General features: G+C 30.8%; 1 protein-coding gene across 1 annotated transcript in view; it reads left to right on the top strand.

Annotated features, from left to right (window-relative positions):
* Nucleotides 1–499: 499 nt before the first annotated feature.
* LOC113396949 (suppressor of cytokine signaling 2-like) overlaps nucleotides 500–22,373 on the top strand; it is a 32,676-nt gene continuing 10,802 nt past the window's right edge. The window contains exon 1 of the mRNA XM_026635040.2: nucleotides 500–951. Coding sequence (XP_026490825.1) covers nucleotides 933–951 — 19 coding nt within the window. The 5' untranslated portion in view covers nucleotides 500–932. The remainder of the gene's footprint in view (nucleotides 952–22,373) is intronic.

The raw sequence follows: 22,373 nt of genomic DNA, 5'->3' as shown, positions 1-22,373 counted from the left end.
TTATATTAAAAGTGAAGATATATTAATCAAGAACTGTTCGTAGTCAATCATAAAGAGGACTTATCAACAAAACACTCGTGATATTGAAAACCGTACGGTTTGTTTTGGTTCTTTCCCATTGGAATAGAGTATAGTTATACATAGGTACCTAGTTGTTTTCTGTCTACAGCGCACCCAACGACACAAAATAGACCATGAGTGAATGAACTGGCCGGCGTTTATTACTTCCATGTCAGAAGGGAATAGAGGGCGGGGGCTATACAATGATAGATAGACACAATTATGTCAGCTAATCTATCTGGAGGTCGAAATATTTCGTAACGAAGTAACAGTCGCCACGCCAGCTGCGTGCCGGCTGACGTGCTGTAAAGAATATATTTTATATAAATTAATGACAATGCCTTGAGTTATTTCTTAGAAGCGCCAAGGTTGGTAATTCTGGGAAGTGCGGGCGTGCCGAGTTACGTAGAGAGCGAGCGAGCGGCGCGATGTCGCTCCGCGTGCGCCGCTGCCCGCTGCCGTGTGTTTACCTCCGCTTCGTGTGAGCGGCGCGCTACCACCAGTCGACTTTCGTGCACGACAGAGGAACTACGCCGCGACGGCCCGTAACGTCGAACTTTCACCTCCCGTCGCGATATCTGTATCTGTGATAAATACACCGGCATCGAGTGAAATTGAATGTGCACGTTCTTAGAAGAGGTTTCTGCGACGGCACGCGGACGAACGGCCGCCAACGTCGTCGATTTCTGCAAATTAATTTCTCCAGTGCATTTCGCTTCCACGAAACAGCTTATAAAGAGTTTACCGAGAAGCGAACGGCAATAAAGTGGATTTGAGGAAATATCAGTAATTATAAGTGAACTGTGTGTTTCCGTGTTCTGTTGCTACATAAGACGTTTACATTGGATCCCAATCACCCGATCGCACCTCCAATGGTGGTCAAACTACCAGGTGAGAATATAATTTATATTATGATTGCACTCGTTATTATTAAATAAATAATATAGTCTGCATTGTGTCAGATGAAAGTCATCACTGATTTAAATAAGAACACGAATACACTCAACTTGTATGTGGCGCCAAGTGATATCGTAAAGGTCTCCAGGTCATCTACATTACAAACTTTGCTGTCCCGGTTCCACATATTTCTCGTAACAGTGGTCGTATTTTCGATTACTACAGAACCATAATAATTTAACGTTCGCACGAAGTTTCGAAAGTAAATTCACTTCACACATACAAGCCGACTTTCAACAGATTAACACTTGCTCACCTTGACGAGATATTATACTATTCGATGAAAAATCCTGTTCCGTGCTAACAAGATTTTTATTTTCATTTGAAGTGTTAATATATTTTTATTTAATAATGTTATTAAATGAAATCTAAATGCAATGTAAAATTTTAGTTTTAGTTTTGTTTTCAGTTATTAAATTGTTAATATTGATTATAATAAAGAATATTGTTTAAATAAGTTAAATTTGATACTTGCTATATTATTAGACATTGTGGACACGCTAAGAAATTTGAATTTTTTATTAAATATCAATTGCATCAAAATACAATATTATATTCGTTCGTATTGTGTAATCAAATATATTTAATTCCCAATAATTTTGTTATGTAATATAGTAATAGTTACCGCATTTTTAAAATACCATTCACATATCAAATGCATAAAAATATATTTTACATTAAAACCATATTTTCAATTACCACTAGTAATTTAATGCTTTTGTGCAATTGGCCTTGGTTTCGATAAAAATGATAACTAGGCACTAAATTACTCAATTTTTCTATCAATTGAGGGTGTAATCTAACTCTTAAGTCAAAAATATAGAACCAATTGGATATTTTTCAAAAATTACGTTTATAGCACAATTGAGTAAAAAAAACCTAGAAATAAAGTTTTATACTAATCAAAGGTTTTATAATACTATTGTGCCGTGATAAACTTATTATGACAAAAACAAAAATTGATACAATACCTGGATCCTCGACTTTCGTATTGTCTAACGACTATTTTAATTTTGATATAAAATTCACTTGCGAAATCCTTAGTAACTGTATTATGACGACGTAATTTTATCATGTTTGATCTAAGCGTATTTCCTTTCGTCATATGTAAACAATATTTCTATTGGACTAACACATGCGTAAATGATAAATCTTAGCATTGCGAAGTCAATAAACAGTTAAGTAGCAAATTTTTACGCAATGTTTCTTTTTTAATCTTGTTAGAATGACGTAACGATGCACGGTTATGTTGATACGATATCGATATGTAATCGATATCGTATTCGAGTAGCCAATTTTAAGTTAAATAAAAAATATTGATTGATTATTTCCTTTTCAAACTGCCCACTTAATCAAAAATATTGATAGTAGAATACATGACTTATCTTCTACGATAAAACATAATATCTTATAACACTAATTATTTCTTCTCTTAGATTAAACAATGTATTTGAAAAAATGTATAAGAGTAATTAATTTTTAAAACTATTGTTGATTGTGAATTTGAGAATAGTTAGTTGATTAGTTTAATAACTTATTTGCTAATCGTTAGTTCAAATTAAATTGTGTGCATGTGCAATGCGTGAATGTTATCTACGTAAATTTAATTACACTTTCATTTATACATTTTAAATATGATTTAATTCTAAATAAAATGTCACACTTTTAAGTAAATTACCTATATGTAAGGGTGTACATCGATCGACTTATTCTGTTAAAGGGGACCTTAAAATATACATGAGATATTTAAATACCGTTCCATAGAACCTCACGTTTCGTTTCGTACGAACATAATTTAGTCGGGTACATGTAATATACAGAAATCACTTTCTCCAACATAAATAACAGGAAGCAAATTTTTAGCCTAGCTTTTTTTAACTCTACACTATTTGAGCTTTGTCTTAAAAGTTACCAATTTTTAATATTTGTCTAATTGATATAAATATTGCACAAAACATTTTATTATCATAGAGTCATAGTTAATAATCATAACATCGATTGAATTCCTAATAAAATCAATGTGACGTTCTCAATTTCTTATACAGACTTTGCAATAGACTAACTTAAACACAATGTGCACCTTCGGATGCCCAACCCTATTTTAATAAACCTTATCAAACCACTGGTATTATATTAATCCTAGTAATCCAAGAGAATAAATAAACAGACTGTTAAGCTGGGGTTCGACCTGTATAATTTGAACGTAATGTAACATGTAAAAAAAATGTATGATCGTCCGTTTACACAGTACAGCAAGTTGAGCGTCAAGCCGCAAGATCCACGTGATTCATTCGGTCGTCGGTAGTTCAACAAATATATTTGAGTGTTTCGTTACAAGTCTGGTCGCGACGTCTATTTTTAACTAATATCGATATTATCGTCTGACATCTTCACTTCTTCTATATTTGAAACAAACAGGTAACGCACATCTTTAGCAGACGACGTAACGTGTCACGCCTGTTACGAATGTTACGTTATAATGATATCTTAGGTATTATCATAATCTATATTTTAATATATAAAAGCGTAATACCACTCATGGGTTAATCACTCAATCTCATAAACTATAACACCTACAAACTTAACATTTGGCAGGTAGGTTCGTTATAGGGTTCGTTATAGGGTAGGCATCCGCTAAGAACGGATTTTGCGAAACTACACCCCTAAGGTGGCTGGAAGTTTGTATTTTATATATTTCGCGCGGGTAAAGCCGCAGCTTCAGTTTAGTTAGTATACCTCATATATTCTAAGAAACCATTTTTTTAATCAAATTCAATTTAATATCCTTATTATTTTTACCAATTTAATACTATTTTAACTCGTCGTTTTTTATATTGGTAGATATTTTTCTCAATCAGAAAGAAATAATTCGACTCTTATTTCTAAAAATAATGCTGTCAAACACTAGAAGTTAAAATGGCGTTTGGCGCCAATGATATTTACTTTAACGTGACAGACCACGTATCCTATATATAATACTTATTAGTAAAGATTTGTAGAAATCCAGGAACCTCGTCAGTATTCTAAGGCTATTGCTGTGCTTAGGTTTCGTTTGAGCAAGCCAATGTATTAAGAGGTACAAGGGAAAAAACATCTTAGATCGAACCCAATAACAATATTAATAATAAAAACTATGTAGATAGATACAGTGGCTCCTTTGGTGTAAGCTAAATAAGTTATTTCATACACAGTAAACAATAATTTAAGAGCAAGTATGTGCACTAGTTTAATGTATAATTTAGTTACGACTCAGCGTTTAATTGAGAAGAACATTCCCAGTTGTTTCCAACGGATGCTAAGTAAATATAAAGTTTCCTTTGTTATATCCAAGGTACATTACCTTAATAGTTTAATTCCCTGTCTCTAAAACAGAACATTAACTTAATAAATATTGGCATTTGACTATTTTTGTAATGGAATTTCTTCTATATTGAAGGTGAAAAGTGATTGTATTCTATGGAATTGCAATTATAATTACAATAGCAATTCATACAATACCGATTTACATACAAACAAAATGTTAAGGCAGTCCTTCATAAACATATTAAACAGTTAACTTTATTGTTTGATTTTCCTTTGTTTAAATACTTAGAAACCTGCATTCCTGTTCATTTTATAGATTATAATAATTCTAAATAACATATATATGAGGGTCGTACGCACCACATAATATTCATTTACTAGCTGTCCGTCAAAAGGACTATTTATAGATCTATTCAGTTACAAAATAGCATTCAATTAATTGATTTATAATAAAATAAATTTATGATATACTAAAACCTTATTGGTATTTTTTTTTGAAGGACGCGCCTTCATTAATAGATCTATAAGATAGTACGATGATGATCTTGACTGATTTTGGTGGGATGCGCCCATCGCAGACATTAAAGTGAACAAGTGTTTGCGTAAATCGATAAATATATGTTCATTCTGTATTCCATCACTCATATTCCGATAGCACGGTAATTGAACACAACCAACCAAATAGTTAGAAAATCCAAATAACTTGTCACCCGTCCGAAAACAGGGCCACGGGATCTGCAGCCGTATAAAATGTCCAATAGTCTTACGAGGTAGTTATTTAAGATAATAAAAATGTCTAAATAATAGTATCGTAAATATATTCGAATCCGGTTATAATTACCGCACCTACACGCTCCGCTACCTCCTCACTGCAGACCGGTTACCGCGAACAATCGCACATTGTTCTTGTTTTACCGGGAACGCAGGTAAAACGAATACGGGGAACCGTGCATTTGTTTCGCTAACAGAGACAATAGAGTTTTTTACCAGCTATTTTTAAGTTTCTAAGAGCACCTCGACTCATTCTATTGTTAAACCTTTATTATAGTATGCCTTGTTCTAATTTTGGTTTCTTAGAAGTTATAGCCTCTGAAGATTTTCTCTAATAATTGTGTCAAGGAAATTATTTCTGTTGAATATACACGCATTTGATAGCACGTTAGTCATCGATATTTTAGTATAAGTTGTATTAGATACAGACGACAGACAGACAGACACGACACAATACAATTATTATATTATAAGTACGTATTTTTGTGTAAATGTTATCATTTATGAAAAGTTTTTATTTCAAAAATAATAAAATAAACAAAGAACCATGGAAATAAATGTAAATAAAACTTACTAAAGTACACGCAATTTTTATATTAATAATGCAAACATCCCAATTAAAATGATTACGTCCGAAGTGATGAGTAACAATGAAATGAATACTGGGTAATTTATCATAAATTTTCACTCAACATTTCATCTTTAGGAATAAAATTAATATTCATATTTTTATTGTCATCGCGTTTGCGGTATTTAATTTAGTAGCAAATTATAGAATTATTGCGGCTAATAATTAGCATTATTCATTGCGATGCGTTTGACATAATATATTAATGCCTGCACTACATTGCATCTAAAAAAATAACCGGCTCTGAAATAAAATAAAAGTGTAAAGGTGTGACTAACATTTTTAAAATTTTATAATCTATAAATGAAAAATTTAAATGATCACATTGTTAACAATATTGCACAATGCAAATTAATGTGCCAGATATTTTTTATTTTTCTTCATAATTCATTGCTGGTGAGAAATAAGTAATAAATACTTACATCTTTTTCTACGAATTGACAGGTGACAGAAATAGGTATTATGCTTAATAAAAACTCATTATCTCTTTGAATTTTATCAAATAAAAAACACAAAGCAAATTACTTTACTCGATTAACAACCGACGCTATATTTAATGAGGCTCTTAACATGTAAAAACGTCGGCTTATATCGCAACGATGATTAAAAATATCTTTTTATGCATTGTTATTCAGCATTTATGGGCGTAAATTCTAATAAAGCGTTGTGTATTCGTCATAACTATACACCGCCATGCTTTTATGGTGACCGCACTTGCATAATGTAGGCGGCATAAGTTTCCTCGAAACAGTGTTAACGACATCGGTCGACTATGAGTGCTACTTATCTTGTAAGCCAACTTTAACGAAACGAACATCGTATATTAAATAAAGTTTCTAATACAATGTTTTTGTATTATGCAATAGATAGAATTAAATATTTAAAATTTTATTAAAGCTTCTTGTGCGTAAAATTGGATTCGATTGATTTTTAGCATTTGTAATTGAATTACGTACGAACTGACGTCAAATGACGAAATTAATGACAAAACCGGCTTAATTATATTTATATACTGTATTAATATTACTAAAAAATCATTTCTAAAGTATATAAGCATTAGTTAAGGTTTTAAACAAATAAAATTCAATATTTGTATACATTTTTTATTTTTCTACAAATTCATAGATATTATTGTTATAAACCACAGTTGATTCCGTTAAAATCCTTCACTTCTGTTTAACTTCTACGAAATTTTAAATATCTACTTATGGATTAACGTCGAAATATGTGTTAAATCAATAAACAAATCAATATTGTCTATTCGTTTAAACAAAGCTATTTTATTTATTTCTTATTATTTGGTCTAGGGTATATATAGTTTATATTTTATTTCATTATTTTTTATCTGTAGTTTGTACCGTGTAAATATTTATCGCATTCTTAATTACGCTCGGTAAACATTTTTAACTGCCAACACGTTCGATCATTCATTAAAATACTTCATTAGTAGAATTAAAAATAATTTGTTTCACCGCTGTACTTGAAAACTTGCTGTTTCGATAAGAAATACTTGCCTTTATGTTAAAATATGTATCTACCTACGAATTCATGCAACAAATAAACTAAAATTAAAGGCTTAACTTTGTATTTATAGATTTTTTCTTCTCTTGCACTTTTAATTACGGCTTTTATTTTGAATTACATGCTATTTTAGATAATGCTCAAAGTTATTCAAGTAAATGAAGATGTTTAAACGTTTAAGAAAAAATAAAACACATTTTATTATAAATTTATATTTTAAATATCCTACCACAGATAAAAAAAGATTGTTTTCCTTCCTTTTGGGATTTAAGGTCTTGAATTTGTTTGTGCGATGATAATATGTAAGTATTAATAGGATTATCATATTTGCGCTAAAGTTTAATAATAAAATTATTCATTGGTCCATGTGCATGTCCGCTCACTTACTAGGTCAACGAACTATCGTCATTCATGCTACAGATACTCGATGCGTGGGAAAAGTTTATATAAATAAGATATGATAATGGTTATGTACTTTATTATCAAAAGTTTTTTATGTTCTACTTACGTAGTTCGTTTTTATATATTTTTCGAAAAATTACTTTTAATAAAAAAAAAAAGGTACCAATGACATTGAAATATGTCCCCGAATGACCTTAATGCACAATGATATTTATTTACATTTTCTCTCTCGTGTTTTTTGAAAGTGGATATTTCATTTACAGTTTGGAATTTTAAATGAATTAAAGCGAGACAGAGTCTTTAACAAGCGTGTTATCTCTAGAATCTATAAATAATATACAGTCTAGAACTCTAATGTATTCATGTTTACTATATAACTTGTTTGTGGAATACTAGTACATAAGTAGTATGTTTGTAATAAAGAAAGGAAATAATTTCGTGGTCATATGCGAAGTCAAACCTCTAAATATTTCATCATAATATGTATTAACATATATATTTTAAAATATGTTTAATGACTATAAAATCACTGATAACATTTAAAATACAATGAATTAAAGATTACTATTCAGTATTAATAAATGAACATGAAATATTATCATAATAGATTAAGGTAATTAATATATATAATAACCGTTATTTTTTCGCCGTAATCGGGTAAAAAGATTCAAAGTGCGCTACTAGGAAAATGTGCGTCCGATCGAAACGTAGGAACGAGGTGGGATGGGTGCGCGCGCGCAGGTACGCTTGTTCTCAGAACATGAAGTTTTTGCTCCTTTTTCGATTCGAGTTTACCGAGAACCCGGCCCGGTGGCGGGTCTACTCGGAACGCGTAATTAATCCTTAGAAGCCTTCAGAGGGTTGTTACGAGAAATCGTCGTATTTTTTTTTATTTCTCATAGAGAATTGACTTGTTGCCTTTGAACTTCGCTTCGATTGTGTGCTTCAAAGATGGTTTAATTCAATTTCATGCATTTATATTGTTTAATAATTGAATGTTTTTGTCCCTTGCATTTTTACTAGTAAATTATTTGTTTTGGTTATTCTTGAACATATATAAAAAAACATCATTATTATTCGTTCTGTTATATATTTAAAGGTACAAAATAGTTTGAGATTATATAAACGTTAATTTGCATAATTGCTTTAAGTTATATAACTTAATATTTATTGGAACGAAATTGATGGACTTATCTTAATCGTCGTTTAAGCCTTTTTAGTGATAAATATGTATTAAACGTGGGTAAGGTTTATAGCACAGAAATGTGTGCGCAAACACAGGTTCACGCATTATATATTCCCCCTCTCTCATAATCCGGTATAAAATCTGAAACCGTCGGAAAAAGTTCGAACTCAGGAACAATTGCTGTCAACACTATCAATTTTCATACTACGAGTTGATTGACGACGCGACTCGATTTAGAACTAAGACATGGGAATCTGCAGGCTTATAAGATAGACGGCGAAGTTAAATAAATATAATTGTATTGTTTTTAGTGCTATATTGTCCTATAAATAATTATGATTCTTAGTCAAAAAGAGCATCTGGTTATTTGTACTATCTAAATTGTTCTAGTTTAGATATCAATTGAGCAATATCGAATTAATTCACTAAGGTCATTTTCCACGGCTCTGAACACATACATTATGTAGATATGTATGTATGACGTCCGTCTCACGGCGCTGGTAGAAAATCGTATAAGATATATTCAAATAAAATTATGCAATCAAGCTAATTTTTGGTCTGTGAGATTATTTTAAGCGATTCTTGGTCTATCTCTTTATTTGTAATTAGTTTTTTGAAGCAAATCTCCTTTGGACGCATTAAGAGTGAAAATCAAAGTTGAATTTGAATAATACCATTCCAGCTCAAAAAGGATGGAGAATGGTTTGAGAGGGAGATAAAAATATCTCGCATTTAGTTTCATTTCTATCACGTGTACCTTAAACACAACGCACGCTCGTTTAATGAATAAAAGACCGAATAGAAATTAATACAAACGAATTTGAAAAATACCCTACATTAATACTTAGTTATTAAGTACGATTTTTATACAGTATTCTTAAATATACACATTCCAGCTGTTCACCGACCGCTTCGCTGGTCAAATAAGGGGGAAGAATCAACGGAATTTAAAAAACTACCTTTTTACCATCTACGGACGATTCGAAGTTAATTGATCAGTGTAATACCAATACGTTCAGTAGTTTTCACGTGACAGACGCACAAAGAAAAAAAAAATATATATATGTAGTTAAATATAAAAATAACGTAAATCTTTTACCTACCGCCTTAGGCTAAGGCCTAAGGCTAATTAGAATAATTAACGATTTGGCATGGGCGATGGTTACCTTTCATATCTTTAGAAACACTCAAGTAAGTCGAATCAATTCGTCTCGACTCAAGATGTATACGACCATCGACAAAAGTAAATCTTTTAGAAAGTGGATATTCGTATCGGTTTCTTTTATTGGCGCAGCACGAACACTAGAATGAAGAATGGAAGTCGATTTTTTTTCGTTCGTCGCTGTCTGTCAATCGATGTTTTTTGTTCATGGAAAAAATACTTGTAGCCCGAATCGCTGATTATCTCCGCGGTTGGACGCAACAAATATCGTTGACCTAGGATGGGGACCGGTAGAAGCATAAAGACGCGCCGATTCCAAGAAACTGGGCTAGTTTAAAATTTCAATGGCCAAGTACTGCGAAGCCGATCACCATTTTTTCCTGACGTATTGATTGAAACAATGCTTTGATCTTAGATAGTTTGCGAGAGTGATCCGCAAATGAGGGCGATAAGGTCGAGTTTAGAATGCTTGGGAAGTTGGGATCGATTTTCCTCTCCAAGTTCGTTCCGTTGGTTTAATATTTAAAAATATACTTCTATTTTTTACATAAAATTCTTTATATTTTTACAATATTAACAAAAATCTACTCAAATAGAAAACAGATTTTTGTCAAATTTTGACCACACTGGAAATAGATAACTTAATAAAATATCATTGTCAGCTGTTGTAACTTGATACGGTGAAGGTTGAGTATCACCTTACGGTCAGTCAATCTGTCTGCACGTTACGTTCTTGGCGTCATGACGTAGAAACTACGTGGACGGTAAATAAAATATTTACTATTAAAACTATGAACTATGTGGGTTGTCGTGATTGTATTGAAAAAAATTACAAATCTCGTTACGGTTGAGAAATTTTAGTACAAGAACTGAAATAAAAACGTGAATGGAGGCAAATTTGTAATCCAATAACCCGTTCAACGAGTTCACAGTAGGAAACCCCTTTCACTCACAAGCGCGGGCGCGGGATAAAAATAGTCACTCTTATTTACAGATTACAACATCTAATTGACCGGCTATAAATCTGAACCTATGCCGGTAAAATATAACGGAACGCGTTTATTTAAAAATCGAATGGGCCACGGAACGGCTTTCCGAGAAGCGCGGCGCAACGTCGAACGACCAACCGGTCGGCGAAGTTCTCGGAACACGCGAAGGTTGCTCGGCTAAACTCTTACATTGGAGCGGAACGTTCATTGCCGAACTCTTAATGTGCTTTTGACTCCAGCATACATACACTATACTTGACTTTTTATTGCCAGTCTGCCGGCTATCCTCATTGGATTTAGGGCAACGTAACCGCCATTTTGCGTTTAGTTTTGTATAAACAAGATCCATTCCACGTTCAAATTACTTTCATTTGCTTTTTAATGAATGTATAAAAACGCGATGGAAATAAAAAGGACAATTACATCCTTGAGAAATGATGATTAAAAAGTATAAATTGCATATAAACAAAATTACTTTACCGTGTTCTACCTCAATTTTAAAGGATTTTTTCTCCGAAAATTACTTAAACGATGTTATTATAATAAGAATTACTAAAAACTCATTCAGATGCGTCTGAGGGTTAATTTCGTGCTCTATTTTAGTTAATTTTAATGCTTATTATGCGTATTGCAGGTATATCAGGTAAGCATTCAAATTTCTGAGTACTTAGCTTTCTACTCGGTTACAAGAATTCCACAGCGTACGTGTGATGAAATTGATTCTCGTTACGCTGGTTGGTGTCAAAGGCCAGGAAGAAATTGAGGCTATCTCATTTGGCAGTAAATGGGGTTACCAGCAATATGAGAAATTCAACACACGGCTTAGAATAAAAACGACTCAAACAAATAAGAGAATATAAGTAAAATTTTTTTTTATGAATTGTTTACCTCAGTTTTTTTACTTTAATTATTGTTAAATGATTCGCAGAAGTAAAAACCAACTCAAAGTCGTTTTCAATGAAATGTCAAACCTATTAAGTTGCTTAATTATATTATCTGCAAGCGAATAAACTCGACTTGTGAGTAATTGTGATATTTCTGACCACTACCATCCATCTGGGTAAGCCATTTCATTTAATATCAAATGAAATGCCAAGGAAAGTTGTCATAAAAATTGAAACAATACTATATTTACTACATATATAATTTACATATGCCAGAAGTATTAATTATTTACATTAAGGAAGTAAGAAATAAAATATAACGTGAAATTAAAAAAAAAATAACTACTACTACTGGCCACGCTGAATATTTGCAAAAATGCTAGAAAATAACATTTTCCTCTTGAAGCCCTGAGGAATTAAGACGGAATGTTAAATCTTTATGATTTTTTTGCACTATTACCCGCTCCATAGCTTAACGTTTCAACTGAACAAATAATGAAACATATTTAAAACTATTTCATTATTGAATGGATATTAATATATATATTAAAGTTAAAGAAAATGCTACTTGCTCTTTTAAAATTTAGTCCGAAAACACCGTAATGACAATCCAAAGTCAAAACACATACGTAAACATTTTATACCATGACAAATACATTCATATATTTGTCAAGCACAGAAACTATTTCCATAACATTTACGAATAAGTATTCAATAAAGCGTTGCTCTTATATTTAAATTTATTCTATTGATACTCAAATTCCCCTGAAGATTTTCTAATATTTTTAAATATTAGTACATACTTTGTATCGAAATACTAGTTTTCTGTAGAAGTTTCAACCGGTATAAACACATATACAAGTGCCAGAGTTACGAATTCCAGGAAGCTTACTTCTGCCGGCTATTAATATGCCGGCTATTTTCATTCTAGATATCTTAACGAGTTGCCCCAAAAGTCTGGTGTTTGAATTTAAAAAATTCGTATCAGATGTTATATTTTGCACGTGATTTATTGATAAGTGTAATCGATTTTAACGTTTATTGATATATGTTAAAAATTGTCAAACATCCATTCTTGTCAGCAATCTGAACCACTTAAAATGCTAATATAGTTTGATAAGGAATTGTTCATTCAAAAAACAGCCAACAATGAGTAGTATGTCATATATTTTAATTTTATCTTGACCTAACAATTTCAGTTTCAATATTTGTATGATTATATATCAACTTAATAACTGTCGCACAAACAATATAAATTATTGCTATTCCATCTCTCTCGAAAAGATAAAGTGGATTCTTATAATATCAGCGGACGGGTAGAATCAGGTCTAAATATATATAATTTTAGCTCCATACTGTTTACTGATAAGTATTTAAAATATAGACTGCTACAAAACAGTATTGTTACATAAGGATTATTAAAACAATAATGTATTTACATACGTAAATTGAAATAGGTTATCAATAAATTGATATGTACAACTGGTTATTAAACAAAAACCTTCTTGACGCGAATATCAATTATTTATCTGTTCCGAGAAAATTATACGTTCGAAAACAATTTGACGCTCGGAATGTCTGTCCAAAATTACAATACGGCGAAAAATATAAAAGCAAATGAGCGATATTGTAGTATTATTATATTACGAACTTCGTGAAGGCTATTTGAATATATTTTAATGAGAATAGTGTCACTTTATGAATAGGTGTTTTATTTTCAAACTCGTATCGCACGTGAACAAAATTTGTTATACGTGAATATTTATTTTATGGCTAACTACCTATCCATCCCGGTTTCACACGGTTAAAATAAGAGTCGAATACAACTTTTAGATTGAAGAACAAATATAAAAGATACATAAATGTTTTGTCCGGCTAGGAAAGTTGAAATTCTTGGATTTTCTCTACTATATAATGCACGTATTATACATACAAACCTTTCTCTTGAATGAGTCTGTTTATTGATGTAAACCACATTAAAATCCGTTGCGTAGTTTAAAAGATCTAAGCGTACAGACGGCGGAAAGCGAGTTTGTTACTACTTATACTATGTTTTTAAAGACGAGAAATCATACGAGAAGATTGATTACACGTTGCCACCTTTACTCCAATAAGCAGTATCAACACTGTAAAAATATTATTATATGTGTTTATTTATTGATCGTCGTTCCAATAATTTATTTATATCAATAGGTATTTGTAAGTAAAATGTTTACTTAATTCGATGACAAGAGCAGCCCATAGGTATACATATATATATATATATGTCGGAGGAGCAGGATGCCGAACAGTTGGGTTCGGGGATTGATCCGACATTTGGAAGAATCATAATAATATCAAAGGATTATATATATTGTCAAAACATAACGACTCGCGTTGCCATGACACTTACAACTCCATTCGGGGTGACCCGCTCTTAAAAGTAAATCAGCCATCAAACATTATTGCCAACTATTCATTAATTATCCAAATCAACAATCAAAGTAATCTCGCCCCGTTATATATGGTAGTAATAGAAGTGTGTTCACCCACTAACTACTATTTTTGCGGGCTTAATGTTGTGTAATGCAGAAGCTCGTAATTGTGTTTCAAAGAAACATATCGAACGAAGATATAAAAATGATAATTATACTGTTCAAAAGTTGCTCATACGAAAGAAGGTCTTCGTTCCATGCCACTGGCAAATACTTTGGATAGTAATATAGGTATTGGGTGTTATTATTCAATTCATGTGGTTTTTTTTTATTCATTCTGTTACATGGGCCACCTAAGTAGTCATCATCTCCTATAGACATTGGCGCTCTAAGAAATATTAACCATTACACCACATTACCTAAGCTAAGATAGTATGCCGGTTTGCCTGTAGTGTTCACACATTCTTCAAAGAGAAATACATAAATACTAAGTATTGCTGTTTGGCGGGCTTGCAGAAAGCCCTACTACCAAGTAACGTTATAGTGTTATGACAGACATAATCCGCTAAAACCATTTCCTCCGCGTTTTGGCTTAGCCAGTGTCATGTCATGTACTCGCACAAAGCCCTACAACTGAGTAAGTTAATTCATTGTCCATTGCTACCTTTACTCCTAGCAATATATGTGGTATGTTTTGTTAATAAACATTGAGAATCAAAGTAATTGATACTGTCGCCGACGTTTAGATATTGTGTTACAAAGGATTCTATAATTTTACTGTAAATAACAAATAGCTTTGCATGTCGACTTTGCTCTTTGGATTATATTAACTATAAGTGATCGATATCGGAACTGGAACAAAGGTACGATATTTTTCTGTTAGAAATTGCTACTCCATAGATATCTTATATAAAAATGCTAGCTGTATATATATTAAATTCTCATGAAATAAATATCGTTTCTAAAAGATCTTCGTATCTTAAAGTAAATTGCATCGTCGCGATAGATATTGCTTCTGAACAATATATGGCACGATTTGTTTGATACAATTTTATAAATAATGCTTAACAGGAATAGAAAGGAATCCACGTTTGAAATTTGAACGAAATTATTTTCGTGTCGTAATAGGTTCAATATTTTAATTTATATCATTTGATCCAATTGCGATAGATACATAGTTATATTGCAATCAATGTAGATGTATATTGTCTTTTAATATATTATATTATATTACACCTTGATTTACTCCCCCAAATATGTTCTTTTCTTTCGAATATTTAATGAATAATCGATTATTGCTCATACTCGTCTGCATGGATTATTATCAAAGCTAAAACTGTTAATAGATAGCTTCTAATTCATTTTTAAAATCCTAAGCTAATTCCTTTTTTGAGTAATTATATTCAAAAAGATAAATCATAGCTTTGTTTTTTGTTGTTTACTTTCAACCATTTTAAAACTAGAATATTTACTATTCTTAGCGAAATGTTTAAACGTCGTCCATTTCTCTTCTCGTTTCCGACAGCCGGACTCTTTGAACATTGCGGGTGTTCAAGCGAATAATGACTCGTTTTTTTGTTGATCCCTTGCTTTATTCACAACTGTTATGTTTCAGAAGCACAGTTTGAAATACATAGTGTGTTTTTGTATATGTTGGTTAGCGACGCAGTTGAAAGCCTTATGATCTTCATCTGTGTGATGAAATGGGCGATCTAACTCGAAGAAATTACGATCAAAACGATCGTTTATTAATAGGCAATAAATAACACAAATATAATATAATGCATTCCAGTAGTCATTTATAGGATTTCTTTAAATGCTTTGACATTAAAAAAATAAAAATATAAACCTGATACCAATGGTTACTGCTTAATAAACTATTACAAATACTGAAGTAGGAAATCATTTAGATCGGTTTTCTAAGTCCAAGATTTAAGGAAATTAATTTAATTTATATCTGTTTTCACACAAAACTGTTTCAAAATTAATCTTGCTTGAAAAATATGTCCCGAATTTGATTGAATAAATAATCAAATGTTCTAAACAGTTAGGACTATCGATAGATTTGTGGTTGTCTGTTAGACGGAAAAGATTGTCCTATGTTTTTGATTTTAATGATAATATCATTTATTCAAGTCTTATAAGAATTTTAGACACGCCATTTTAAAAGAATATAATTATCATCTTATTACCGGTTCGGAATTTAGATTTTTTGAGTAGAACTAGTTCAATAATAGTAGATATAAAAATTACACGACTTGTCAAATGTTTGATGCCAATAAAAATATATATCTTTCTGAAACTCAAAAAGTTTGCTTATAATATACAGCCAACATTCCAACGAGAACAAATTATGAAAGAATTACGAAATTTTCAATCATATATTTTTTTGTATGCGGGCATTTTTCTACATATGTTTTTTCTTTAGTACAAAATAAATTGGTTCTGTATAAAGCATCTGATATTTATATTCAATTTATATTTAATTTAACTAATTAAGTCAAAATATACTGTTATAAAGTTTACAATAAGAAACGAACGAAGAATTTTATTTTGATTATAATTGTATATTGGGGTAGCTTCGAAAAGGAAAATGACTACCATTGTATAAAAAGTTAAATAATAATCCCTGAATGTCCCCCAGCGAAGTAAAGTTCACTCGTTTTGGAACTTATTCCACTGCGCTCTAGTATGGACTTATACACATTTCAAAGAATTTTGTACGACATAATGGCGGACTTCCTCACGACGTTCTCGTTTGCTTAATTTGTATTTATATTTCATCGTGCTTGGCGGGGGTCTTTAGATTTAGCTCAACTTGTTCATTATACTCTCACAACAAAACACAAAATGCCCTTATTTATATGCAAAGCTTTCTTACTCTTAGTTACTTTTTCATATATATGAATGACATATATATGAAAAAGTAACTAAGACGAGGAGGGAGCGTCGACGATATAGTCAAAGTCATGCCTCCCTCCCCTTTTATTTTTCTGACACATTATTTTCCTGGGACCATGATGTTATATAAGAATGTTGATACTAATATTAATTATAAGTATTATTTATCGCAAAGTCGCTTCAGATATATTTAAAGAGTTACGTTAATTTAGAAAATATAACCTTTTAATGTTTTCTCAATGTTTTGTTTTATTTTTCTATTAAGAGACAATGATTAAAAGAAACGTATACGAAACCAACAACGTTATACTCGATGGGTCTAAATGTTTTCCGACTTAGGTTTTCCATCTTAGAACTCATTTTATTGTTGCGTATCTAAAAACGTATATCAAATTTCAGTACAATTCGATAGCGGGTATGAGCTAAAATCAATGATACTTGGGTGCGCTAGGCGCAGGTCAAAGGCTTTCCAAGTTATGTAAAAAGTATAACCATGCAAACACAATAGTAATATGTATTTATGAAATAAAGCCTATTTCATAAACAACTTTCAAATGTTGTAATCTGTGCAACGAATGACACAAAGGATACTGTTTCGCTTATATTAAATACTGAAACCAATTATAAAGCAATCATCATTCGCTTTGTGGAATAGATTGGTTGATTCTAATACATTAATCTAAACATTTTATATAATGGCCATGTTGAATCCAGGTCATTTATGTAATAAACGATTTTTTTCGTGTATATAAAATACATATATGTATATATTATAATATTAGACCAAAAGGTAGTAACATAACTTTAATATTTTTATTTTAACTGACCAAAAGTTATAGCATATAATCAAATAGTTCGATATATTCGATAGTTAATGAGATTTTAGAATACTCTTATTTACCTCCTCGTACTCTCGGGACGGACAAGCTATATCTTAATTTTGTTTTGTTTGTGTTATTATATTTAACGTAAACAAGATAACATATATTTTTGCGGTAAGTCCCGTAAGAGAAGAAGATTTTTTTTAAACTATCTATATTAGTTACCCTTAGACTTGAAAAGACAATAGCCAAACAGTTTACGGTCGTCAAATCGCCAACCTTTGCTCTTTAAAAAAACTCACTCTTTAAAAAAAACCTCAATGTCATAAGACTTATTCTTTTCTTTTAAAAACTTTATAACATAAAAAAATATAAATGAATGAATTAGACAAAATAAAAGTAACAGTCCATGTCCTATTGCTGGACTTTGTATCCGATTTATGTACAATGCAATGATTATATTTCTACACATTAAGTATAACTTATGTCAGAAAAAGATTTTAACTTCATTCCAAAATTCCAAATGTAGTCATTCGTAAAAAGAAACGACTTACGGATATTTCGATGCATGCTTATTGCTATTATTCGCTCCAGCGTACTCGTACATAAAAAATTGAAATTATATATTCGGATATTGCTTCTGTGAATGCTCAATTAGTAACTATAATCTCATATTATGAAATATAGTTCCGATAGAGCGGGCTGAACATTTTGGTAAAACAACTAATCGAATGTAAAATCTAAAGCAAATCCCGGTAGTGCGAAACGACTCGTGTTTATGTAAATACGTCAAAAAGGCTGTGATTATTATATTAATTATTATTATTATTATGACTAAATATTAAAAAAAAAACTGTTAGATTAACGGACAATAAATATAAACTTTAGTCTAATTTTAGATTAAACTAATTGATGAAAACAAGATATCGATTAAAAGGAATCGATTTTTGATAACGGAAAGTTATGTCAGACTCTTGACTAGACTATTGACTAAAACCCTGTGGTGTTCAGTTGTTATATGGCGCAACCGCGGGTACGCCGGTATATTTAATATACCTAAACTAACCCCTTAGATATATAAATAACCACCAACCAATGAAAAACATAACGCTCACATATTTTTGCAGTCGGTTATCAAGAATATCGATTAAAATATAAATAGGAAATTAGCTAAATTAAATATAATATCCCTTGATTACATTTTCCTGTAATTATCGATAATTTCGTTAATTATTGCATTTAAAGTAGCAATTAGTAGCAGATTGGCTCGTTTCGTCGGAACTGACTTTGTTCTTAATTACATCGCTTTAAACACGCTGCCTGGAATTTTGATAGACCGGTATACTTATTACTTTAATACCGATATGATTGTTAATCATATACGCTTAATATTAATTGATAAAACCTATAATATCTGGTTTTATTTACATTAAGCACTTTCATTACCGACGTTTTTTATTTTTATAATGTTGGTAAAATGTAGTTTTATCCCAAGAGCCAACAGTCTTTTTTATTTCTTATATATATGAATATTTCATTAGTACCTACATTCATTTAAAATTGTTACAAATACTAGATATAATAAATATGTAAAATTTGTTATATACTATATGTATATAGTTATATTGTAAATAAAAATCAGACCCTCAGTCATTTAGCTATCCTGTATCTGTATATCTAACCTTGTATTAAAAATAAAAAATAATCTCTATTAAAAATATTTTCATAAATAATTCCAATTAAATCCGAAATAAGAGTGAGATAGATATAACGAGAACATCGATAAATTCCGATAACTAATTACATTTTTATTGACAGATGATCAAACTTTTATTAGGCGTCCTTCCACGAAATCCTTCCATAGCCGCCGTTAAAAACGTTGATTTTTTATCGCAAACACGAGATTACTTTAATATCGACATGATTATTCGCGGAAGATCTGAATATTCTAAGAACGAAATAATGCTTGATATAACACTTATTTAGTTACGTGCAGAGTTGGAACTAAAATATATTTCATGAATACCTACTATAGGTGATATGTTATGATATCGTTAGACATACAACAAACACAGCAGAATTAATATTTACTTAAAGAAATTTTAGAAAAAACAGCAATAACTAGCACGTAACAAAAATTACTCTTGTGCCTCAATGTTTTACTCAAATGTTAAATATAAGAAACATTGCATTCGACATTTAAATTTTTCTCGCGCTGAAAAAACGCTTCCTTACAAAAATGTAAATCTAAATATTCTGTATTCAAATTATTTAGACTTCATTTGTTTCTTAGTTAGTGGTAAGTTGCTTGGATTTAAAGATGATGTAACTACTATTTACGTGTTATAACATGTAACATATGCAAAAGTCATACATGACGAGATAGACGAATAGATCATAGACTCTGATCAGATAGAATCTTTTCATATTCACAGATGGTAAAAGAATTAACCTATAAGTGTCTTATTAGGCCATTCTTACACTTCAATTGTTTCAAGTCAGTTTATTAATATTTGATCAAGTTTTAACCATATATTATCATGAGTTCGTTACCAGCTTAGATTTGAAATTGTATAAAAAAATATATTCTTAAAATTTTGTAAAGGTACATATTAATATAGAATCACCGATCGAAATTGAATATTTGTCATTTTAATTAGATGGAATAAAATGATGTGGTTATTGAGTATATATTTTTAATATGACCATACATATAATTAATTAATTAATATTATATTACAACAATTATGCAAACCCGTCTAAGAATTCGATAATATTACTAACTAATATTGTACCAGTAAAATGGTTTTAATTTTCATTCGACACTCGTATGTTTTCATACGATGTTTTCCTGCGGCACCGAGCACCAGATGAATTGTAAACAATGCAAATGAAAACTCATTATTCATTATTAAAAGCGCGTCCAACTCACCAATATAAACATTTGTTTTTCTTTTTTTAATTGAATGTGACATTCAATTTTAACTATCAACACGTCCAAAGAGGTATAGACGCCTCAAACTGTTTACCATAAAGTTCAATCTTTGCTTAATGGTTCTTAAGCAATACATCTGTTAGGCGCAATGAATTATCTATGAAATATCTATTAAAAACTCATTAATCGTTACAAAATATATAGTTATGATGTGATATTTAAATTGTTATCGATAAAAACAACACAGCACTTATAACTACCGAAATGTTTGTTTAATTTTCCTAAAGAAGAAATGATGCAATGATTACAGGTTAATTATTTGTAATCAAATCGATTAATATATAATGTACACATAGACAGATAATAATTAATTTATTATCGTTTCTTAATACTATTTAAATAATTTATTTCAAGCTATTGGTATTTAAAGTTGTTTTAATTATACGTAACACTTACAAACACTCGAGAAATAAAAAATAAACATTATGCATAGTGCGTGTCATGACTTTTATTAAATAAAATAATTAATAATAAAAAAACCAATCAAAGTCAATGTGTTTATTTATTTTATAATAATACTAGTTATTTTTTTGTAGTTATGCCTAGTAGGTACTTAATTCGCTGATGTGCAGGCATTTAATATTCTGCATGTCAAAATTAATTCTTTGATATGTTTTATCTCCGAATTCTCATGTATTTTATTTGTGTTTAAAAACCATGGCGGCACAGAAAACATTCTGAGGACTCCTTCGTGTGTCGAATATTAGCATCGTAGTGGACTAACCACCAAGTCAGTAAAAGAACATTCAAAGGCGAGGGGCCTTGCTTAGCTGTGAAACATTTACGGGCTAATAACATAAATATATTCGAAGTAATCTACGAAAAAAAGCCGTTATATTTTCTTGATTATTTTTTACAATGTATTTATTAAACATTTAATTTTCAACATATCTATTATTATTTTTTAAATTAGTAGGAGTATTGTCATCAAAAGGGAAGTAAGTGTGTACAGGAAGTCGAAGAAGCGTGTGCTATTCGATTTGACCAATGAGACTTAGAGTCTGTACCAACCTTTATATTACGAAAGGATATAAATGTGGTAGTTGTTACTACCAAGGTGAGATAAGATGTTTCCACATCATGTACGACTACTGTGAGGCTCATTTTTAATTATTTTATTAACTTTTTCATATATCGTTTTGTTGCTGTAGATGTTTAGGCACATAAATTAAACCTTCCTGAATATTATAATATATATTACTGCCGAAGTAGTATATCTTCAGCCCCTTCGTCGCAGACGTGCTTAACAGTTTCAAAGTACTTTTTAAAGACATTTTTTTAGCTGGCGCCGTCTACGTACTGTTATCAATATTCACTACGATAATATGATAATAGTGACTCAGTCATTAATCGCCATAACAAGCATGCTGATTAATTCA

Source organism: Vanessa tameamea, chromosome 9 (assembly GCF_037043105.1).
Source record: "Vanessa tameamea isolate UH-Manoa-2023 chromosome 9, ilVanTame1 primary haplotype, whole genome shotgun sequence".
NCBI classification, from domain to species: domain Eukaryota; kingdom Metazoa; phylum Arthropoda; class Insecta; order Lepidoptera; family Nymphalidae; genus Vanessa; species Vanessa tameamea.
Note: the sequence above shows the minus strand (reverse complement) of the source record. Positions and strands in the feature narration are given on the sequence as shown.